Source organism: Epinephelus fuscoguttatus, linkage group LG6 (genome assembly GCF_011397635.1).
Source record: "Epinephelus fuscoguttatus linkage group LG6, E.fuscoguttatus.final_Chr_v1".
NCBI lineage: Eukaryota > Metazoa > Chordata > Actinopteri > Perciformes > Serranidae > Epinephelus > Epinephelus fuscoguttatus.
Window position 1 is genome coordinate 38,093,532 of NC_064757.1, and position 24,621 is coordinate 38,118,152.

Consider the following 24,621-nt stretch of genomic DNA (forward strand, 5'->3'; position numbering starts at 1 on the left):
ACAGGAAAAACATGACAGGGTCTTTGACTCACAGTAGGACTAATCTAATTAAGATTTTTTAGTGTTTTTGACCAGATTAAAAAAGGGTCTGGTAATCACTGATCATTTCTAACCAAGACTTCCCATCATCCCAACACTAGGTGGATAAGAAGCACTTAAAAAATAGTATTCTTGTCTGTAGCCGGAAAGCTTGTTTATTTTCCTGAGAATCACAAAGGGCCCGAGCCCAAAACCGGTAAGAAAACAACATGGGAGGGACACAGAGGAAAAGTGGAGGAAATTTAATTAGCGGTTGTCCATTCCTCCGGCTCAGCGTTTGGTCTCAGCAGGGCAGAACAGTGGGCAGCAGGAGGAGAGAAAACTAAAAGGCTTCTTGATTAGCGGCAGTCTGAGTCAATACGTTTGCATCTGTGCTGCGTGTTTGTGTAAGCCTGCACGCTCAACGCCACAAGACATCAAACCGGGGGGAGAGACAGGAAATGCTGCATGTGGTGCACAACAAGCAAGACAAACATGTATATTTCGAAAAAAAAAAAGTAAAAAATTTCACACTCTTGAGTCTCATCCATCATTTATTATTTATGGTATCTCCACAGTGCACACAAGAAAAACTAATGTCCCGGCGTTTCATTTCATCATCAAAATACATGTGCTCGTAAAGGAGAGGACGGACAAATTCAGCTCAGAGCTTGATGAAAGTTAAAAACAGTCTGTTAGTTCATAAAAACCACAGTGTTTGCTGGGATATCGTTCTTCATGGCCACATGATGACAAGCGTTTAAATGTTTCAGAATTGTTTCTTTGTTATGTAACCCCGATGAAGGCTTTCTGCCAAAACGGCACCACAGAAAGTTTGGAGGGTTAGAGTGTTTGACTTCCTCCAAGAGAAGGTGATTTTGCCTCGCATATCTGCAAGTATAAGATACACTGTCAGGATGAAGCGTTGGTCTGTCACTCCCTAAAACCCTTTGAAAATAGGCTCAAGAAGCACATTACTTATTTTACCATTTAAAGATATAAAGTTATAAAAAACACAAGAATTGATTATTTGTCACCTATTTTATTAATTGCCAACCAATTTAATAATCAATAAATCTGTGTGAGTGAGAAAAAAAGTGAAAATTCTTTGATTCCAGCTCCTTAACTTTGAATATTTTCTGCTTTTCTTACTTCTCTATGACAGCAAAACCTGAATATATTTGAGTTGTGGACAAAACAAGACATTTTAAGGATGTCATCTTGGGCTTTTGGAAACACTGATTAATGCTTTTCACCATTTTGTGACATTTAAGACCAAATAACTAACCAATTGATAAAAAATAACTGAAAGAGTAATTGACAATGAAAATATGTGTTGTTTACAAATCACAGTTAATCAAATTTACAGTACATAGCAAAACAACATTTGACCTGCAGTTGTCAACCTGTCTAATCTATTACTACTGCATCTCACTAGTCCTTTTACACTGCCTGTTCAAGACGGGAATATTGCGCTGTTATACGGCCTAGTCGTTCTGTTTATAAGATAAGATCGCTAAACAGGGGGACAGGCATTGGAAGTAATAACCGTGCCGAAACAATGTCTATAAACAGGACAGCCTGCAGGACGAGCGGGAGGTTTTGACGATGCCGCGGGAGATTTAAAAAGCAGCTGATTACAGTTATCGGCTAACTCAAAGAAAAAGAAAAGTAGCCAGAAATGTCTGTAAATTGGGAAACCAATGAGATTCAAAAGCTCCTTACCCTCTGAGCAAAGGACGAGATCAGTCACCATATAACAGGGATGGTAAAGGATTGTTATTGCCATGTTAATGCCATTGTTATTGTTTATAAAATACTGTGATGCATAAAGTATATGTCACACTAGAGGCCTATGCTTTTGTGTCAGGTCCGATGTGCCTTTCTTGGTTCCGCGATGCTGCAGTTGCTTGGTTCTGTGTAAAAATGTAGAAAAGATGAGACTTAGTTGCAGCTCTTTAGCCTGATCTCTGTGTAAAAAGGGCCTATTTTTCATCTGAAACAGCTTGTGAATACTGTGGGTATTGTTTAAAAATGTTTTGATGCCACAGTCGATACCGATAGCGCCGTTTTAGTACTGATACCAAAGCTGCAATATCTTCAAGATATATCAACATTATTGGCAATAAAACATTATCCTACACCATTAAACCTCTTTTCGTTGCATCAAATCAATGTGCGGTGATTTTTCTTTCTCAGTGCCACTTAACAAAAGAAGTTCTCACGAGCTTCTGTCTCGTGAACGATATACAGACTGGTATTGGCAAAAATCTGAATTAAGTCAGGAACAATACCGTTGAAGAATAGGTTAAGAGAAGTATGACCTTCACCAGGCATTCAGTGGCAACTTTTGGTACTTGACTGGTTTCAATAACCGGTGCTAAGGACACATTTGCAGTTGAAATGCTTTTTATATTTTGAGGTTTGCAGGAAATATCAGGGAGAGGATTGAAATGAGAATAGAAGACCAACGCTATATATTGGCCTTATTCTGAAGGATTGCTCCCCGATACACCTCTCTTTCTCGCGACTCTTTAATGCGGCCGGCTCTCTGCCAAGGTCCACTGGCAGGCCCCCTCAGAGGTGCCCCCAAACACACACACACACACACACACACACACACACACACACACACACATTTTGATAGCACAATTCTCTTGTATAATTCTGGTTATGCAATGGTGGGTGAATGGCCACCCCACATTGTGCGCTGAGGCAGAGACAGAATTGGAGGTGGGGGGTTGGTGGTGGTTACTGGTTGGGAAAGTTGAGGTGAAGAGGAGGAAGAGGAGGCAGATTTGTCAGAAATACACCGACAGATATTTAGCTTTAGAGAGACATTGTCTTGGAGCTGGATGATGGTATATATCGTTGGGGATGTGTTGTTTTTGTCCTCTAGAGAGCTCTGGTTTTTCCTCCAAAGATGATGATACCACCTTAACAGAGGCTTTTCACACCAATCCAGAAACTGTCCTCTTGGTGAAAAACATCTCCCTTAGAGTCTCAGAGTCAAAGGGGAACAGGACTACTGGCGTGTTGTCTGTTTGTTCCACAACTGTCTCCCCTTTGGGGACTTTAACTGGCGGTAAGAAGATACTGCACCCATGGGAACCGATTTTCCCTCGGGGATGGTGACACAGTGAGGCAGACAGTTATTACACACTATCTGTGTGTGTGTGTTTGTGCACTCTGGCTGATCATGTACATGATGTACAGCACAGAGGCAGGGTCGGGGATCAGTGTACCTGGGGCGGGCCTTGTCTTTGTCTGATAGTGAGGTCATTACATCCGCCCCAAATCTCTCACTCTCTCTGTCTCCCTCCTTTCCTCCTGGGCTAGCGTACAGTTTACCCACAAACCCCTCTGTTTCTCCATATTGAGAGACGGTGCCAGAACCAAAGCTATAGGCCTGTCTGTGAGCACACCACCAACACCAAACTAAAGACTACATAAACAAGATTATAAAATCTGACCAGACTTTTGATGCCAGTTTGTTTTTAAAGGAAAAATAATGAGATTTGATACCCGTCCCTGTTTGCAGCATCCATCAGAGGCTCACGCTCTCGGCACCGCTTTCATTCACATCATGTTACAAGGACAGTCGACAAAGGTGTCTTGCTTTTTAGTGGAGGTACAAGGACTTTGATATTCATTCAGGAAAAAAAGGGAAAATAAATTTAGATGGCATTGCCACAGTAATAATACAGTGTTGGAATATTCACGTAGAAAGACAGGAGCAATCTGAAATGGAGAAAAGAGACATTTTTCTGGCTGTTTTCTCAGGGGTTGGTAGTGTTAAAAGGAGAGTGAATGTTGGACTGATATTAAATAGGTGGCAGAAACACGCCTCCAAATGAATGCTTATGTTGCTCTGTGTCTGCTGGATCTGTCAATGACCTTAACAACTTCATAAGCCTGTGAACTGTGGTGGCTGTGTGTCGGTTAGCTTACTGAACAGTTTTTCTCTCTTAAAGGAATACTTCACCCCACCAAATGACTATTTGTGTATGAATAAGGCTGCTCACCATGTTCACCAGTTACCTCGCTGAGCATGAGAGCTGCTGATCTGTCACTGCCTTGATCGGTAGTTTGTTTTTGTGACTCTGCTAAATCTTAACTAGCCCTTTAAAACACCAGTGTTGCCCAAAAACCCAACCAAACTACCAACTGAAGTAGCGTTGGATCATCAGCTCCCCTGATCAGTGAGGTAAAATTAAAGTTTTTGTTTCGTTAACAGATGTTTTGATATAGAGTTCTGTTGTTATACGAGGCCCCCTTTTACTGCAATTCAGCAAAGATTTTCTAAGATTTTGGATTCTTTGTCCACCAGAAGCATGTGAGAAATTCTTCTTTATGAATTAAATGTTACACGGCATGAGTTTAAAAGGATTTATTACTTCTACATCGAATTGACTCTGTACCTACACCGTAGCCTGACATGCACCTCCCCAAAAATGTAACTACATGTCACGGTGATGTAGACCTCCTATTTTTGTAAGCTGAAAACCATTTCCCAAACAAATCTTTTATTTACTTTTATTTCACAGATAAGAAACCAATAAATTGTGAGGACAATAAAGCCTCCACAAAAATATCATTTTAAATGTTGTGTGTGATTTATCCTGGCTTCATATGAGCAGAGGAAATCTCCGCTATTTGCTAGGCTAATTGCTACAATGTAAAATGCCATAGGCTTGTGCTAATAACATTAGCGTGTTGTATTTGTTTGGAAAACAAATAGTATAGTTCAGTATAAGACAGTCTTTTTGTCAGTGAACCTTGTGAGTTGTATTAGAGCTGAATTATGTAGCGTTACCTTTTGTTAAATGCTGCTGTTGTCCTTGGCTTTATATGAGTAGTGAAAGAGTTTGCTAGCTGCTAGGCTAATTTATACAATGTAAAATGCCGTAGGCTTGTGCTAAAAACATTAGCATGTTGTGTTGGTGGGGAAAATGTGTCCAGATAAAGACAAGTGTTTGTCTGTGAATGCTGCGAGTTGTAGCAAAGCTGATTTGTGTATTTGTGTTTGAAGTTGTCTCTATTAAGACATGTTTAATGTGTGTTTAATGTGTGTTTTCAATCAACTTAACTTTACAGCACTTCACTTCACTTCACTTCACTTCACTTCAGAGAAGCCCTGACACGGACTAGTGTTTTCGAGGTGTAATTGCAGAGCGACACAGACACACCACCTCACAAGTATAAATGCTCATAGTGACGTAGGCCACATGCGTAGGCTCTGCATGGAGCTGACACACAAGTTTAAGTCCCACTTAATAATATACAGATGGCCATCCAGGGGGGTGAAGTATTCCTCTAAACTGGACTTGATGCTTGATAAACAGGTCTGCGTTCACTTCCTGACCTCAACTCTCATCTGCAGTTTGATATTAATGGCAGCCACTGAGCTCACTGAGAGCTTCAAGTGAGTCTTTCCCCTGCGTGTTTACATTCAGTAAACTGTCCGTTTATATGAAGGCAGCCGAAACAGAGAGGAGTTCAAGGAGGCTTGCCGGCCCCTGTCCTCTGCCGGTGTGACACACAAGTGGATTTTTATGTGCTTCGTAAACATGTTTTATGCAGTTCGAGAAACGGTGCCTCAGATGTCTCGGGACTCGTGTAAAATGCTCCAGCTGGCAGCTCCGCAGCAAAACAACAGGAGTATGGGAGAGTTCATAAGTTTGGGAAGGTGGAGGGAGAAATTGAAAGATGACTTGTTTAAAACTCCAAGGAAAACAGACTAACTTTTGCCTCTTTTTAAGCTGCAGTTTTGGCATAAAATTTCTTGGATGTGGGTCAAAACCTTAATGAGTGGAAGTGAATTCATGACAGCAAGTTATTGGCAGGGTTAGCCTCAACGGGGTTAGTCGACTTCACGTTGTAAACGGTTTCTGGATGGTGTTTATGTGGGAACAGGAAAGTCCTTATTAAGCTGTTGTCGTGACGCACCAGCAGGTAGCAGATCCGGCACGGCGAGGGTGTCAAACCAGTTGATGACATGTCACACAGCCAATTCGGTGATGCCAGGAATCTGTAAACAGAATAAAACGTTATGACAGATTTAACAGTCTGTCAGTGAGGTGTTAACATCAATCAGTAGGCGATCATGAAGACGGTGAGTAATGTGCTTCATGAACGAGGGGAAGAATGACTAAATCCTGTTGTAATGAAAATGTCAAGATAACACAGATGATGACTTCATGTGCGAAAGTACAGTACGTACAGGAGAATAAACGAGGGAGAGGCACTTCAAACGTAGCTTTCATTTTGTTCTCCGGGCTGCACAAGCTTCCAATCAGATGACGCATAGCCACGTTGAAAACTTTGATTTTATTTTAGTTGAATGTAAATAATGTCTTGGCACACACGCCGGCTCTGAGAGGCAGCGAGGAAGGAGAGAAGGAAAAAAAAGGGGCGACCACATATAAGAAAATCCATGGGAGAAAAGTATGCCTTTATCTTTTAATAAACCGTAAAGCCAGGAGGCAACATGAAATTACAGCATAATAGCAGTGGAGAGTCTTCTGAAGACTTAATTGCCTTAATTATAGCAGTGCGGAGAGAAAGAGAGAGAGAGAGGAAAGGAAAGCATGAAGAGGAGGAGGAGGAGAGAAAGGAGGGAAGCAGAGGAGAAGAAAGCAGGAGTGATGTGATAGAGGAGCTAGTGCGTGAGCCAGATGTTGCAGGTGTAATCCAGGTGTGTCTGTTTGCATGTGAGCACATAACCTTGTGTTCCTTGTGCATATTTAACGAGTGTTTGCTCATATTTACACATGCATTGTTTTCTGCCTGCATGTGTTGGCGTGTTAATATGAGAAGCCTCGGTCCATGCGAATGATGAAGTGAGCGCTACGCTGAGAAAAAGTCTCTTTCCAGACGAGTGAGAATTTCTCTCCCTCAGATCTTACAAGCTGGCAGGCTTACTTTGGGATGCTAAACATAGCTTTCATTTTCCTCCGTGTCTAGACTGGGTTCTCAGTACTTTCTGCTGTGGTTTCTGTTCACTCAGGGAAGATTGTACCCTAATTCTCATGCCTCCGAGCCAGCGGGAAGTTTGTTTAGCCAGCAGTATTGTGAAGTACCTGTGAAACTGCCCCCAGAGCGCAGTTCAGGTGAGAGTTTGAGCATGGATGAGTGATCAAGCACTCACGTCGGTGACTAGAGATCACGTTTCAGCTTGGAGAAAAATATTAGCAGTGCATTTATTGTAGGAGCCCAGGTTTAGACTACCATATGTCGGCTTCTCCTATTTCTATCTACCTTGATTTATTGTCGGAGGGATGTTATATAAATTTCAGGTCTTCTAAACTCCCACTTGCCAAATCTGTCTTTGCACACTAATAGCTAAACAGTGACAAGGTTTCTGATTCTTAGAGCATGACTGACTAATCAAGGACAACAGATGGGGATGTTTCAGTTATTAGTGTTTATTATTGGAGCACTTTTTATAGATTTTCTAGTTCTTGATTACCTGTTCGTCTCCAGTTGGTAAAGCACTTAGATCGGTTTCTCAGGTTAAAAGTGTCAATACAAGAAAGACATACACACACTTTAAGTCCTGCATTCAGAATCCCACTGAAGTAAGAAAGCAAATTGTATTTAAAGGGACAGTTCACACTAAAATCAAAAATGCATATTTTTCCTCTTACCTGTTGTGCTGTTTATCAGTCTAGATTGTTTTGGTTTGAGTTGACGAGTGTTGGAGATTTCGGCTGTTAAGATGTCTTTCCTTTTTTGAATATAATGCAACTAGATGGAACTCGGCTTGTGGTGCTCAAAGCGACAAAAATTACATTTGAAAAACTCAACAGCAGTGTCTCTACACAGAAATCATGACCTGGTTACTGATAATCCACAGACTTCACTTGTTGTGAGCAGTTTCATGTAGGAACTATTTTCTCTCTACCCAACTACACCCGCGAACTGTATCAACACACAGAAGGAACTGTGCATCTACTCACGGACGAGAGGCTTGTGCTCGTAACGGCATGAGTGGCATCCTCCTCGGTTGGGTTGTAACGTTAGCTAGCTGAGTGGTGCTAGGTGAGCTAGCAGTAGATGCAAGTTTCTTCTGTGTGGTGTTACAGTTGGTGGTGTGGTTTAGTAGACAGAAAATAGTTCCTACATGAAACTGCTCACAACAAGGTCTGTGGTTAAATGGCTGCAGCGAATAATATGTCATGTATTATACATGATATTATAAGATTTATACTGATGCATTAATTTGCATCTAGCATTTTACCGTTGGGTCAAAGTCCTGCTCCACAAAGTCATGTATTTATTTTTTGGATAGTTAATACGTTTTTGTCATATATTTTGGGCCTCTAAAAGTTATAAACCACCTGAGAAGTAAAGAGGGGAACTGTGTCAATGATGTAACTGCTAACAAAGGACCCAAACTAGATGCTGCTTTTTGTCCCAAGCTGAGGAGGCTGTGAATCACTGGTTGAAAATGTTAACAATGTGTTGAATGTTACAAGCATATCATATCTTTTTCTCCTTATCTGTAAAGTAACCAGTAACCACAGCTGTCAGGTAAATATTGTGAAAACTAAAGTGGCATAAAATCTCTCGCAATACTCAAAGACAAAGTAGCACTAACCAGTATTGAACCTGAATAAATGTATTTAGTTGCCCTCCATCAAAGCTTACCCTTTATAAGAGTTGCAGGTGTACTGTATACAGCTCAAATCTTAGTAACTTCTACGGCCCAAACTCTTCTGTGCGCTCTGATGGCTGAAAAAGCAACACTTGATTTTGTCTCTGAGTTGGTTCTTTATGTTGTATTTGCCCTTGAAATATTGGATTCCTAAAACGATAACATCTGCACGTCTTGATCTCATCTTTAATCATGAATGAGACGATGAGAATGTCATCTCGCATCGACTTCACCCCCGCTAAGCTTAATGAAGAGACGCTCTTGAAATTGTTGTTAGATCTCAATGAAACTGATAAATGAAAGCTTCCAGCCTGTTACTCATCTTTTTTTTTAAGTTTTCAGAAGAGGACTGAATGCTGTCTCAAATTCCTTTCACCGTATCTCCTTACACAGGAGCTCTGCCACTTGACATTCTATAGCCGGTGTAAGTCAGTGAAGTAAACAGTGTTTCCTCACTAAAATGTTAAGTTTTTAGCAACATGAACAAAGTCCTGAGAGGGATTATTTTATATTACTACGGTCTCAAAGCGAGATCCTTCCTTTGGTGTCCGAGGTTGTAGTTTTTTTATGGGGTCGGGAAGGAGATGTGTCATGTTTTTTAAGAGAGCCAGTTTGCCTGTGGGTGCATTTTTGTTGTCGTCAGGCAAGTCCCTGCACTGCAGCGCAGGCCTGCCCGAGTGGAGATTCTTTAGGAGGGAGATCTCTTTCTTCTCAAAGCGTCTTACCAAGAGCTATTAATTATTAACTGGGAGAGCTAACATCAAAGGAGCAGACTTGTGCTGAATTAAATGGGGGCTGGAGCCTGGCAGTGTGGAGCTGAGAGAAAAACTGGGTGAGAGGGAAAAGCCGAGCGAGATTTCGCTCCGCTTCGCTTTTGAACTTTCCAAGTACAAAAAAAAAAAAAAAAAAGTGAAAAAAGAAAGAAAAGAGCGATGTTAGTTTATGTAAAGGAGGCAGGACGAAAGAGAAAGTTGGAAGAGCTTGTATTTATGGCGCGTCGCTGTTTTAATGTTTCGCTGTTTGACAAGGCTTTCATACACTGCTGGGAAAGATCGAATCAGTTTGCGGGGTTAATTAGTCCTTAATGAGTGATGAAAGTCAGATTCATAAACATCTTGTCTGTGGATTAAACCGAGGGGAAATGTAATTGAGACGTGCCTCACACACTTCAGACTCATGATGTGTTTATGTTTTCCTCAAGCTGATTTAAAGTTGAATTCCCAGAGTGTGGTACAAATGCCACCTTTTATATCAAAGCCCTTTTGTGAGTTAACTTCTTTTTTTCCTCCTGCTGTGACTTGTCTGTGCTGCAGCAATCCCACCAAAGCTACCTGCAGTGAAGAAGACCCACACGTGTGTTACTAGAAAAAAAAAATCAAACACTGTCCGTATTTAGTGTCCTTATTGACTCGGTTATTCATTCTGGAGAATGCAAATACCTCTGGTTCTCTTCTTGCTTTGGCGGAAAAAGAAGCCAGCTGCTTGAAACAATAGCAGGCTGCCATGTATATTGAGTGGACGCATTGGTAAAGAATTACTTTAGCTACACATGCTACTTCTTGGACAGCTATATTTAATCATTAACCTTCTTCTAAAGATTCGTGGTGCATGCAGGGAGCGGGGAAAATAATATAACAATACTATGGGAAAGGAAAACGGTCGCAAAACTGAATCATATTCTACCTGATGCCACTTGATCAGCTACAGGAGTATAGGAAATAAGCCCTTTGACATGAGGTTTAAAGGGATAGTTCACCCCAAAACAAAATACATATTATCCTCTTACCTGTAGTGCTATTTATCAGTCTAATTGTTTTGGTGTGAGTTGCCGAGTGATGGAGATGTTGGCTGTGGAGATGTCTGCCTTCACTTGGATATAATGAAACTAGATGGCACTTGACTTGTGGTACTCAAAACGCCAAAACCCTAACCCTAACCCTTAAGATAATCCACAGACCTTTCCGTTTCATGGAGGAACTATTTTCTCTCTACCAAACTACACCTGCGAACCGTATCACCACACATAAGGAACAGTGCATCTACTCATGGATGAGAAGCTTGTGTTTGTGGCACTGTGCGATGTAAACAATAATGGCGTCCTCCTTGGCTGAGTTGTAATGTTAGCTAACTTAGTGGTGCTAGGTGAGATAGCAGTACATGCAGGCTTCCTTCTGTGGGGTGATATGATTGGCGGATGTAGTTCTGTAGAAAGAAAATAGTTCCTACATGAGTCTTTCTACAACAAGGTCTGCAGCAAGCCCAGTGTGGTCTAATTCCATTATATTCAAGATAAGGCGGACATATCTGCAGCTGGTATCTCCAACACTCACACCAAAACTATGATTTTAGGGTGAACTGTCCCTTTAAAGCAGCAGGAAACAACTAACTAGAGCTGCAAAGTTGCCCAATCATCTTTGCTTGAACTGCAGGTAAATAATTTGATACATCAGGTCTTGCTAAACAAACTGTTTTGACAAAGAGGAATAGTAGTTACAAGTGGTGCTGAAATTATTTGTCAATTGACACAAAAGTAATTGATAATAATTTAGATGAGGTCTTTTATTTTTAAAGTAAATTCGACATTTGGTGTTTTATATCATTAAGAATTGAGAATCTTTGGGTTTTGGGCCGTTGGTCAGTCAAACCAAGACCTCACTTTGAGCTCACAGGACTTAGGGTGGCTATTTGTTTTCAGTTTACGCACCCAAACAATCAACAGATTAACAGATAATAAAGTTGCAGCACTCATCACAAATTACAACTAAGAAGCAAGGTCATTACAGACACACGGATGACTGACAAATCAAAGGAAGGTAGTAGTTAATATAAAGAGAAACAGATGCTTTCATACCAAGGACAAACAGCCACTGAATGTATGGAAGTATGAAAAGGATGTCAGTCATATGCTGTGACCTTCAGCCACAAGAGCCCATTGAAAGTTTTTCAGGGACGGGGACATTTGAAAACGTAGCTTTTTCTTTGTGCTTTGGTCTTTTGTCCACGTGCAAACTGCGTTTTAGGTCACTGAAAACTGATCTTTTGTAGAACTCGGTCCAGGATTTCAGAAACTGTTTTCAGTGTTGCTGTGTAGCATAGGTGTAGATTTCGTGGGGGACGCAGGAGACATGTTCCCCTCAATATTTAGAACATGTGCATCTGCTTCCCCAATAAACACATGAAACATCAGAGTGTGTGCTGTTATCTCTTTTGTGAGGCATCACAGATGAGGCGACATTTTGTGCAATGGCTGACATGGACAAAATAGTGCTGGCTCTAACATTTCTAACAGGACTTCTTACACGTTTACACATAAAAGTACAGTTACTCTTCCACTATGCTAAGGAACAGAGGTGTCAGAATGTGCCACAGAGGTCTCTGCTCTAGTGTAATGGCTTATTTCAGACCTCTGATTGGCCAACATCTTCCTCTTACTCTTCTTCGCATGGCTTTAGGGTTAGGGTTACATCTTCGCTTGTTGGTTTGGCATGTTAACAGTGCTTCAGTTGTGTTTTGCGTTTTCATTGGGCAGATTTTTTTATATAACTGCTTGTGTGGATGGCAGTTTTTTTGGACAACAAAGGAGGGAAAAACCCTGTTTTCTAAAATACCCACGTCCGTTTGGACCAGGCTTTAGACAGCGCTTTGCACCACCATAATCAAAACAGCCAATGATGGAGTAACATTTGGATGCTGCTCATCCCTACAGTAGAGTTCCTCACACTTGGAGGATCGATGCCAAGGGGCAGGGAAGCTGTCCTGGTGGCTGATGGGGGAGTTTTTCTGTATACTCTTTGGTATATCACAGGTTAACAAGTGTTCGCAGTGGTGATTTGGTCAGTTTTAAAATCCCTTCCTTTCTTCCCGTTTGAGCAAAAGATGCATAAACTTGCTCAACATCTCATCGCTGGATGTTGTTACCTCAGAAATCATCGTGATGTGTTGTGAAAAGAGTTATTGCGCCTCCCCCGCACATACCACTTCTCCCCATCTCCCTCTCTCTGTGTCCTCTGTAAGTGCCTGCTGACTGCAGCGATGACACTCTCCAGCCACTCGGCAGCAGAGTCACAGCACTGTACATTGTCACTTTGATCTTCATCCCCCCCTCCTTCTCCCCTCCAGTTATGAAGAGCGCTGGCAAGAACCCAAGGGCACTTGATAATACCAGGATATGATCCCAGCCACGCTATTTTAGATCATGTAGTGCAGACATCAAAACGTTGTCTAAATAGGGCGCCGTGAATCAAGCAGGGTGAGAACGGGTTGTGTGTGTGTGTGGGGGGGGGGGGGGGGGAGTCAGGAGTTAAGATAAAGGAACTTTTTTTTTTCCCCAGACGAGAGGAAGCCAATTTGGATTCTGCGAGGAGATACTTGGGGTTCTGCAGATCCAAGCGTTTCCTTTATCTTTTGCCTTTAGCAGAAGTCTTCAAAAGACCTCTGTGCTGTGACTTTCCTTGCTCTCAGATGAAAGGAGCTCACATTTTTAGCAGTTGGAAATCCTTGATAACTTTATTCAACTTTCTGAGCGTGCACGGCAGGATTCGGCTCAAATTCAGCTGCAGAGTTGCATCACATGGAGCCAAGCATGCATTAGTTCTTGACACGGGATACAGCGCTCTTAGTATCTGTCGTATTATCAGGGTAATGTGGTGCAGATTTACTTTGAGTGATGTCATGATGAGTTCAGAGAAGTGGAGACAGAGACCACATGAGCGTCTTAGCAAATGTTATCAATGGGTTGTATCAGTTTTCTGTCTCTTTTCTTTCTCATTTGCTCATTCTAGATGATGTGCGTGTAACATTCAGGCAGAGAACTCCCTCTAGTGGCCTGAACCTGAACGTGTATGCAGTTGACACACTGATCACACATTCCCTTGGCTTTTTTCTTTGCACTGTTGTTGAATATATCTAATGATTGCTTTTGTTCTGTGTTTACAGGCGAAGAGAGCAGTGCAGCGGGGAGCCACAGCCGTCATCTTTGATGTGTCGGAGAATCCGGATGCCATCGACCAGGTTCGCACACACCTAAAATTACCCAGGCATTCACACACTCAGGTTTCCACAACACTGAAATGGTCTAATCTGTATCGCTCTGTCTGTGAAAGCCGCTCCGCTTTTCACTTCTGAAGAAAGCTCAGCAGCATGCCCTGCCCCTCTGACTGGTGGTGTGCGTGTGTGCTGTTTGTACAAACAATGATCTTTCTATCTTTAGTTCTGTTCAAAAGCATGTGGATCAGCCGCACTTATTCAACCATTCTGGGCCTTTGAGCTCTCCAACTTGTGTGTGGATGAGTGCACGGTGCTCTGAGAGGACTGAAAATGGATATCCAGGTTCAGCTTTCACTAGACCATGTCCGAACTCTGTTGAGCTCATAATTGCACAGGTAGCACACATTACCTCATCCCCTGAGACTATGGGTCTGTCTCTGAGTGCACATTTGGGGGAGCACATTGAGCTACAGTAAGAACAAAGTGTATTTCTTGTCACACACAGCCAGACACTCACATTCCTCCTTCTTCTTCTTCTTCTTCTTCTTCCACTCTTTCTTACTCCCATGCTGTTAAGAGGTATAATACACGAGTTGCTCCTCTGGGTGCCTTTGTCGCAAGAATTCTCCTGTGGTATTCATCTTCGCCACACCAGGTCTGGACTTGCAGGTTTTTCTTTTTTTTTTTCCTCCCTCCTCGCCTCCTCTTCTGTGCTGCTGGGTCGTAAAGCGCGTAGCTGAGAGATAAAAGGGATTGCGCGCAAACCACATGAAAGGCAGCGCTGGGCGGCTGTGTTAAATTCCCCCGAGAGGCTTTTCCAGTCAGAGCGGCCCGATCAGCAGAGACAGGACCCACAAGGCCGTGGGGCAGGGAGGAGGAGCTTAGGGAGAATTAAGGTCCTTGGGCTGAAATTAGGAGAGAAGCTTTATGAAGTTAATGTACTTGACCTTCTTTTCCTCTCAAAACACATCAAGGTTTTGTTTGGGGAAAAGTTAACAGAGATCCAAACTTTTTTTCTTTAAAGTTTACTACAGGACTTAAACTTTTTAAAGGTGTATTGTTTGTCTGAGGCCAGATTGAGTCTTGGTGGAGTCATTTCTCAAAGTGGGAGCGACGCAGCAGAATGAAGCGAGAGATCAAACGTTTCAGAGTCTATACTTTGAAACCAGAACGTACAGTATTTCACTGGAGAACATGACGGCAGCAGAAGAAATAGAAATGCGAATATCCTCGGTATTTCCCTTGGGCTTTTCAAATTACAGATTCCAACCAGCAGACGAGAGGGGAGAACGGAGAGGGAGAGGAGGAGTAAAGGAGTATGTAAACTGATTCAAAAGCCAGAACATACTCTTCATTGACTGTTTCCCCCGGCTCCTTCTGGCAATGCTGCGACCGCAGTTTCCATGTCTTGAGCCTAGAGGTCATTTTCCCTAGTTGGTAGAAGAGGAGTTCATGCCTTTTACACTCAGACAGTTCACACGCATTACGGCAGTGGCTCCCAAACTTTTCTCTGAAAGTCCTCTAAAAGTCAAACTATGTCTACTTGACTGACCTCTCATCAGGCGTTGCTTTTGTTGATCAGTTGTGAGCACTTTAACCACAAAGTGATGTTTAGATTATTGCGAGAAATGAGAAAAATCCAAGTCTTGTTAGTAATAAATCGCCTGTGAAGTAAAACCTCACCCCAGAATCAAAAAGACATATTTTCCCTTTATCTGTAGTGCTGTTTATCAGTCGAGATGGTTTTGGTGTGAGTTGCAGAGTGTTGAAGATATCAGCCTTAGGGATGTCTGCCTTCTCTCCAATATAAAGGAATTAGATGGCACTCGGCTTGTGGTGCTCAGAGTGCCAAAAAAATACATTTTGAAAACCTCAGCAGCAACGTCTCTTTCCAGAAATCATGACCCAGTTACTCGAGATAATCCACAGACTTTGTCGTGTGCAGTTTTATGTAGGAACTATTTTCTTTCCCCTATCAAAGTGCAGAAGAGAGCGTGCATCTACTTGTACACTAGAGGCTTGTGCTCGTGACAGTGCGGGATGTAAACCTTAACGGCGTCGTAAAGGACTGAGCTGTAACATTAGTTAGCTCAGTGGTGCTAGCTGAGCTAGCAGTAGATGCACTCTTTCTTCTGCACAGTGATTCGGTTTGCAAGTGTATTTCAGTGGAAAGAAAATAGTGTCTGCAGGAAACTCCTCACAGCAAGGTCTGTGGATTATCTTGAGTAAGCGGGTCATGATTTCTGGAAAGAGACATTACTGTTGAGTTTGAATGTGTATGTGTAGTTTGGTGATAAGTGCACCAGGAGTCAAGTGCCATCTAGTTCCATTATATTGGAGAGAAGGCAGACATCTCCATGGCTCACCAAAACAATCTACACAGATAAATAGCACTACAGGTCTGAGGAAATATATGTATTTTGTTTTGGGGTGAACTGTCCCTTTAACATCGCATGGCTGACACCATCACATTTTAAATAAAAGTGTTCGGCTTTTAAGAGTGAACTCTTTTCCCTTTATTATGATTATTTTTTTTATTATTCTCTACGTGCCTTTTTGTTTGCAATTGGTTTGGACCTTGATTCCAACTTTGTTCATTGAGTGTGACCCTTTTTTTTTTTAATTTCATTTTGATTCTTTTATGCTCAACCATGTTTTTCTTTCTTCCTTTTTTTGTGTTACATGTGAATGTTTAAGCAGTTGTAAGAGATAAAGCTATTCAACAGGTTACAAGAGAGTCAGATTTTTCTTTTTACTTTTGTGTTTAAGAACCATCCTTTTTTTGTTTTGTAGATACCACTACATCACAGTGTGACTTTGACCTAAGCATATCAGGAGTGAATCAGTATGAGTTTTTGAAAGCTGTTTAATTTTTTTTTTAATTGTTATTTAATGTTCAGGTTTTTTTTAGATAAAACATTCCGACATAGGGAACGTTAAAGTTTATATATTAAAAAGCCAAACAATAATAGGTAAACTATATACCTAAGTATATAATCATGAAAAAAACATAAATAAATGAACAAGAAACTAATAATTACAAAGGGGGGTTGCATTTACAACCGAGCAGGTTTAGTTACAGAGGAACACAACAATGGCATTTTGAGTGATATTCCATTATCATACAATCTATTACAACAGCCCATTCTATTCCATTAGATCCCCAGATATAGTGTAACTCGAGTCCACCTTAGTGCAACAGTGTCCATTTTCAGTTGCAGACTTGCTGTCATTCGTTCTATCATGTTCTACCATTCTGAGTCTCTGCATCCACTGGATCATAGTTTTTGGGATCACATCTTTCCAGTTCACCGTCATCATTTTCTTGGCAGTCAGTAAGAGTATCCTCAGTGTATACCTCTGATCCATGCGATATTTATTTAGGTGTAACTCCTCACAGAAATATAGGCATTCATTGTGTTTAAATACAACTTTAAAGCCCAAAAAACAAAAACATACATACTAATTATTTTCTGCAGACTTGAAAATTGGAACATTTTGAAAAATATAATAAAAAAAACAAAAAATTTCGTTGCATACATCTGAATTTTAAAGGAGTACTCCACTGCTTATTAGGCTATTGTGCTTCCCCTTGTTTTTTAAACAGACTGGTCAAAATGGAAGCAGCAGAAACTTTAAAAAAAACACAGAATCCTACATTTCCCATAATGCCACAGAAGACATTATGCTAGTTTTCACAGAATGACATCACGTGACAAGTAAACTGAACTTTATCTGTGAAATCAGTGTAACCAAAGGGTCATTATTGACCAGCTCAATACGTATAATTTTGTTATGTTTGAGAACATTTGTGTTTGATGTATTTTTTTTCTCTCCTCTTCTCAGCTCAACCAGGTCGCAGAGGATCCACTGAAGCGGCCGGTGGTTTACGTGAAGGGCAATGACGCTGTTAAGTTGATGAACATCGTCAACAAGCAGAAAGTGGCTCGTGCTCGGATACAACACAGACCACCGAGGGTAAGCGCACATGCCAAAACCCAAAACCACACTCAGTGGAGATGACGTTCATATGTGTGTGAGTGAGTGTGAGACTAATCTAAGGCACATGTGAGGAACATGAGGAAGAGGTGAACATGTTTGTGAGGCCCATGCACCAAACAGTGCTGAGAAGTTTTTTAAATGTGAAGACAAACGAAAATTCCAGCTGTGAAATCTGACCCTTTTCCTTTCTTCTCTGCTCTCCGCTGCCCCGAGGCCGAGGACTTTTTTCCGCAGCGCTGTGGGAGATTAATATCAGCCATTCAAAGAGCTGTTTGTTTGCTTGGAATATTTGATAAGAGGACCAGCACACTTTGAGGTCAAATAACTTGACATAATGAAAGCCCGAGAGAAAGGACTGTCCGATAAGAGACATTTTTCTGATGGAGAATAAAACAATCTGGCCATTCTGTGGGAGATCTGAGCAGCTCTTTGGGTGCTGAATTTATTGGAAATGATCACCCTCTTAAGTCAGCCAACTCCTCCATAGAAAAAGCAAACAAATCAAATCTGCTCTTTTTCTGTTCTTGAACTCTGCAGCAGGGTTGCAACTAATGATTCTCATTATCAATTAGTCCAAGCCTTTTGTGTCATTTAATAATTAATGGTTTAGTTTGTTTAATGGCAAAAAGCAGTGACAGAAAATGCTCAATATGGTTTTCTAGAACCGAAGGTGAAATATTCAAATTGCTTTTTTCAACCGACCAACAGTCAAAAAACCAAAGTTATTCAATAATGATATAAAACAGAGACAAACTGCAAACCCTCCCATTTGAGAAACTGGAACCACTTACCATTTTTCATGCTTGAAAAACAACGAATCATTTTCTGTAGATCAGCTTATATGTTAAGACCCTAACACACCAAGCTGAGAGCTAGCAATGACAAAGGCCCCCTGCCACATTGCCTAACGTCACCATGTCTCATCGAAAAAGTTGCACATGAACACATCACAAGGCCTACAGCTGATGGCCAACCAACACATACATTCTGTGCCTGCATGAGAGGAAATAACTGTCCACACTAGCAGCGACAGTAGTGTGTAATCGTAATTCAAAAGGGAAACCAGAACACTGTCTTGATGCCAGTTAGCACTTTAACAACACAATCCAGTGTTGAAAGAACAGAGCAGCTTTGCTGTGCGCCACTGAACAAAAACACTGACAATTACAAAATGTTGCTGCTAAAGAGCTAAAGAAAAATAATCTGAACTTATGTAATAAGTTTGTTTTGGTCTCATTGCTTCTTGACTTTAGCTCTTTGTTTACGTTCCTCACTTCTCTTCTTGTGCGCCAAGCTGAACTGCTAATAAGACTGATTTCTTTTACGTATTGGGCTCTGCCGTTACTGATTCAATGTGCTAAACCTGCCGAAAAAGCCAACCGCGGCCAACGAGGGGCAACGGTGCGGGAAACACATACTGACTAGGGCGACAGACGCTCACTGACAGGGGACAGCCCAACATTGACCAGTGGCTGACTGCCAGCTTGGTGTGTCAGGGTATTTAAAGGAACACTTCTGCCCCCCAAATGACCATTAGTATATCATTACTCAGACTGAGTGACTGATAGACAAATGGTCATTTTCAGGGGTGAAGTATTCCTTAAATCAACCAATCATTTTTAGCTCCAGTCTGCAGGATGGTCTCATTTGAGTGAGATGCAGCACTTTCCTGAGTAAATTACTAAAGTACTAAAATAGTCCTAAAGGGGAAAATGATTCTGAGATGGAAATGAAGTGCATGAATAATGAACCGTGTACTATTTATTCCACCAAGCACCATCAAGTTATGTGTGAAAATCTCATTTTTGATTTAATTGCATAACGATGAGTCGAATGAGTCACATCAGTGAGTGCTCTGATCTGCTGAGGAGCTGACAAAGCTATAATCAAATATCCTGAATAGAAAATGCAACTGTTTTCAGGCAGAATAACCCTGTTAATAACCCCTGTAAACAGCTGGATGTGAAGATTATTTGACAAAATCTGTGTTTCTCTTGCTCTCCTTTTCCCACAGCAGCCCACAGAATATTTTGACATGGGCATCTTCCTGGCTTTCTTCGTGGTGGTGTCGCTGGTGTGCCTCATTCTGCTTATCAAGATCAAACTCAAGCAAAGGAGAAGCCAGGTTAGTATCTCAACACACACTCATCGCTATTAGAACAGAAACAACTTGAGCAACTTTATTTATTAACCGCAGTTTGAGTCACACAGGACTAAAAGTGATGTGTGTCTCTTACACAAAAACACACCCAAATCCATGACGCCGTGCCTTGTTTTTCCAGTCGACTCGACTTCACTTGGAGTTGCAGGCATTGAGTCAGGCGACAGTAGCGCTGCTGTTGATTGATTCCTCTCGTGTGTTGACAAAAAGCTCTCAGTGGAGGCTTATGTCGGGCGCATGAATCAGGATTAGCATTTAATTAACGCAGATGAGAGGTTGGAGCCAAACACAGAAAGATGTCATGACAGAACAGAAAACCTGTAGCGGCATCCGTTAAGACAGGTGTAATCCTGCCAGCACATGTGTGTCTGTGTGTGTGTGTGTCAGACTTGTACTTGCTACATTGTAAGAACCAAAACAATAACTTACAGAGTGAGGACATTTTTGGAAAGTGAGGACATTTTGGTGGGTTATCACTTAAGACTTGGTTTCAAGGTTTAGGTTAGGATTAGGGGGTAGGGTGGGGTTGGGATTAGGCATTTAGACATTACATGTTGGAAAATAGTTGTTGAAAACATGAAAAGACTGTGAACTGTCTTGTACTAAACTGTGGACTTAGTGAAACGGTCGTGACTGTTTTTCTGTGACCAGGGTTTTGGGGGGGACTGAAATTATGGCTTGATGATGCACTGGAGCCATCCTTAACATAACCCGTCCCCTACTATATAAAACCTACGATACCATTAATGTCACAAAGCATAGCGTTGTTCTTATTTGGTTAGCCCACTGGGAAGCTACTTTACACAAGCTCCCCTAATGCTGTCAGTCTGCTAAATACATGAATAAAAATATTTATCAAATGCCACAATCATATGAACTCAAGCAAAATAGCCATCACTAACACATTTTTGGGTCAGCTAGAATCAGCTACCGTGCCCTGCCTACTAGCAGCTACTGCTCACTGCTGTGGGTCTGTGCTAACATAAGCTGCTGAACAAGAGGCTGTTGCCGTGCTGCAGCTCTCTCGTTCTTTGGTTAGGAGGGTGCATGCTGTGCTACCGTAGACTACATGTGCTACTAGGTTCGCTGCTAACAAGAGTCTGTAGCTTCACAGTAGCTAGTTCTCTGGCTTGGGGTATGTGTGTGCATTGTACTACTGGGTTAGCTGCTAAGGCGAGTGTGTAGCTGCAGTGCGGCTCGTGTTTCGGCTCCAGGTTTCTGAATGTTGTTGTGCTACTGGGTTAGCTGCTAATAAGAGTCTGTCGCTGCATGGTGGCTTGGTTTTTGGCTCAGGGTTTCTGAATGTTGTTGTGCTACTGGGTTAGCTGCTAATAAGAGTCTGTCGCTGCATGGTGGCTTGGTTTTTGGCTCAGGGTTTCTGAATGTTGTTGTGCTACTGGGTTAGCTGCTAATAAGAGTCTGTCACTGCATGGTGGCTTGGTTTTTGGCTCAGGGTTTCTGAATGTTGTTGTGCTACTGGTTAGCTGCTCATAAGAGTCTGTTGCTGCATGGCGGTTGGATCTCCGGCTTAGGGGAGGCGTTAGAGTCTGTAGCTGTGCAAAGGCTCAGTGTTTGTTTCAGGTCCTTCAGCAGACATGCCCCTACCATCTCACAAGTAGAGAATACTGCTAATTTTTTCACCATTTTGAAACCTAGTTTTTATATACTTATACTACTTATATTTTTCTATGGTGTGACAGACCCATTACACATATTTGTTTTTGCTTTACCTGGACTTAAAGGTTAGGGTAAGGGACTGGGGAATGCATACTGTCAGTGAGGGTCCTCATTGAGATACAAGGACAGGAATGTGTGTGTGTGTGTGTGTGTGTGTGTGTGTGTGTGTGACTTTCTTTCTGTGTGTGGGTGTATAATGGGTGTGTATGTGTGTATCACAGCAGCAGATGACTTGGTCGTGACTTCCTTTGGTGGTTAATTAAGAGAACAGCTCACACCAGGGGCACATTTGTCACATGTATCAACCTTTCCTTCCTGAAATGTGAAAAATTAATGAACTTCTTGTGGAGTAAATATTGTTAATACAGTGTTAACATTTCCTTTCCAATTTAACTGTAAACATTGGGGAAACATTCAGAATACTTTTGGGTTTAGTGAAGGAATCCTCAAGGGTTTGCCCCCACAAGACAGCAGCTAATTACAAACTAAAAAATAGAGATTTTTAACTTCACATGTTTCATGTTTTGTCAACCCTGTGATGAGAATGGCTTTCATGCCAAAGTTCAGTGCTCTCTTGCCGACCAGGATATCCACGTCCTTAAAAAGTCTACAATTATCTAGTCGTGAGGCAACATAAAGGAAGACACGGTCTCTGGAGAGCCTTTTTTTAAGTTAAGCCTGAGCATAAATAACTCTTTTAAACGAGTGATGCACTGGCGGTTCAGACAGCGGCTGCTATATTTACAATGTCTGCTACACATGTGAAACATTAAGTTTAATCCTAATAAGTGGTTCTCTGTGTGTCAACTTATCATTCACCATTTTTTTTAAAAAGAAGAAACATTTTTTAGGCAACACGAAACAAATTAGAGATAAAAAAGAGACCAGAGATTCAGAGCCAGAGAGAGTTGCTAATGCATCAGTTAAACTTTGCAAAATGATGTACTGTGTCAAGGGGGAAAGTCTCAAATCATGGCAACATCAACCCTCTCTCATTAACAGCTCAGAAGAGCACAGTTCAAAAGTTGCCAACACTGATGTAAAGACATTTAACGGGATGTTTACTGCAAAACATCATCTCTGAGTTGACTCAAATCATAGTTTTGTTGTTTTAAGGAGCACTTCACCCACCAAAGACTGTTTTATATCACCCGGTGTTACATTGAATTTGTAAAGAAAACTTTGTTTTTCACATATGACTGCAGTCAACCAAGAATACAAAAATAGTTCTTGATGAGCTGAAGTCATAGGCGACCTCATTTAATAGCAGCAAAACTTTATAAAACATCCATTTACAAACTTTCCCACAACTCGTGCAGTATAATCCAGGTCTCCTTTATCAAGTCATATGATTAATACCAAAACAGACAGTGCTTTCTGACAGGGAACTGAACTAAAATTGAAACTTAGGGTGCTTTCAGACCCAGAGTCAACTTGCTTTGGTCTGAATCAGGGACTTATTTTGTTACAAAGTTGTGTAATTGCCTAGAGTTGGTTCGTGTTCTCACGGCAGCATTTACAAGCAGACCAGATCAAATGCCTTGTGCGAGAAAGCTGCTCTTGATTGGTCAGAATTTCCATGTTTACTCACAAAGTAAACAAAACGTTGAAGAAGAGTACACTTGCAAGATAAATGTGACACTTTCTAATGTCACAATGGAGGGACAACTACGCAGGTTAATTTTAGCGCTGCTCATTGTGGACTATATTGCTGTTATTGTTCATTTTAGTCAAACCATACAGTTTGAAAATGAGACGACCTCTCCAAGGTCTCGGCCCAGTTGTTTTGGTGCGCACTCGAGTGCAATTGCTGTGTTCACACCTGCCCAAACGAACTGCACTTAGGGGGCAAATGAACTTGAGTTTGATTGAACCAAACCAAACAGGGCAGGAGTGAAAGCGCCCTTAATTATGCTCTCTTTGAAGCCAGACTTCATTGACGAAAACAGTGATTTAACCTCGCTGAACATGGGAGCTGCCGGTCTGCCACTGCCGTGATCGTAGTTTGTTTATGTTATTGTGGACTAATCCTTTAAAACACAAAAGCTTTTGTCAATGGAATCTGGCTACAAAGAGAGCATAAATAAGTTTCACTTTAGTTCTGTTCCTCATTGGAAACAGTTGTTAATAAACAGATGTTTTGATTAAGTTGTGCAGTTGTTTGACACGGTTGCTTCTGACTTCAATTCATGAAAGAATTTTCTTTATTTGATTCATCATTAAATAGAGGCATACAAAGTTTTCTTTATGAATTCAATGTTAACACGTAAAGTATTCCTTTAATATCTTATTGTGGCTTACATGCTTGTTGACTTTCATGTTTTAAAGTTAAATGTGTCTTATCAAACATGCAGATATTTCCAGTGACCCTGTCCCAACTTCCTCCCCACCACAGAGCTCGATGAACAGAATGGCCATCCAAGCCTTGGAGAAGATGGAGACGAGAAAGTTCAAGGCCAAAGGAAAGGGCCAGCGCGAGAGCAGCTGTGGAGCCTCGGATTCGCTGAGCAGCAGCTCCACCTCTGACTGCGCCATCTGTCTGGAAAAGTACATTGATGGGGAGGTAAGAGAAGACACTTGGTCCTTTGATTCAAATTAATAACTTAATCTGTTTTGGGGAATGTCATGTCTAAAGGCAAACGATGGTATTAATTGCCATAAACTGTGGCTTGCTATATTAAATAGGCTCTTACAGTGAATACAAAGTTAGACATTTCTTGCTTTGATGTTTATATGCATGTATACCATCTCAAGATTCACCTGTAAGTCAGTCCATATTAATTGGTACCTAATGCATATAAGTGACAATACACTTAAAAGTCTTTTAAAACCTCAACTTGGTGACAAAGTTATACCTCAAAACCAATCAAGTGTCACTGCTTTAGAATAACAGTTTTCCTGACACGTAGCAGTTCAACAAAAATACAGGAATACCCAGACTCTACGTGCATTAAGTGGACCATGTGTGAGCCAAACCTTTAACTCTGGCAGTGTTTGTGCGGTCATCAACCCACTGAGCTTGTTTTCTTTTCATTACATATTCTGTAGACCTGAAACATAATGCAGTTCTGTGGACAATAGAATGGAAGTTCCCCTGATGTGCTCGGGGACCGCAGTC

General features: G+C 41.4%; 1 protein-coding gene across 3 annotated transcripts in view; it reads left to right on the plus strand.

Annotated features, from left to right (window-relative positions):
• The window catches only part of znrf3 (zinc and ring finger 3), a 246,047-nt gene that overhangs the window by 60,435 nt on the left and 160,991 nt on the right, over positions 1-24,621 (plus strand). For 2 of the 3 annotated variants that reach the window (XR_007449501.1, XM_049578490.1), the window contains exons 3-6: positions 13,613-13,687; positions 17,510-17,641; positions 19,680-19,790; positions 23,899-24,066. Coding sequence is in view for 2 of the 3 variants with exons in the window: in XM_049578490.1 (XP_049434447.1) it covers positions 13,613-13,687; positions 17,510-17,641; positions 19,680-19,790; positions 23,899-24,066 (486 nt within the window). In the remaining variant the exon portion in view is untranslated. The remainder of the gene's footprint in view (positions 1-13,612; positions 13,688-17,509; positions 17,642-19,679; positions 19,791-23,898; positions 24,067-24,621) is intronic. The other variant, XM_049578492.1, reaches the window with a different exon arrangement.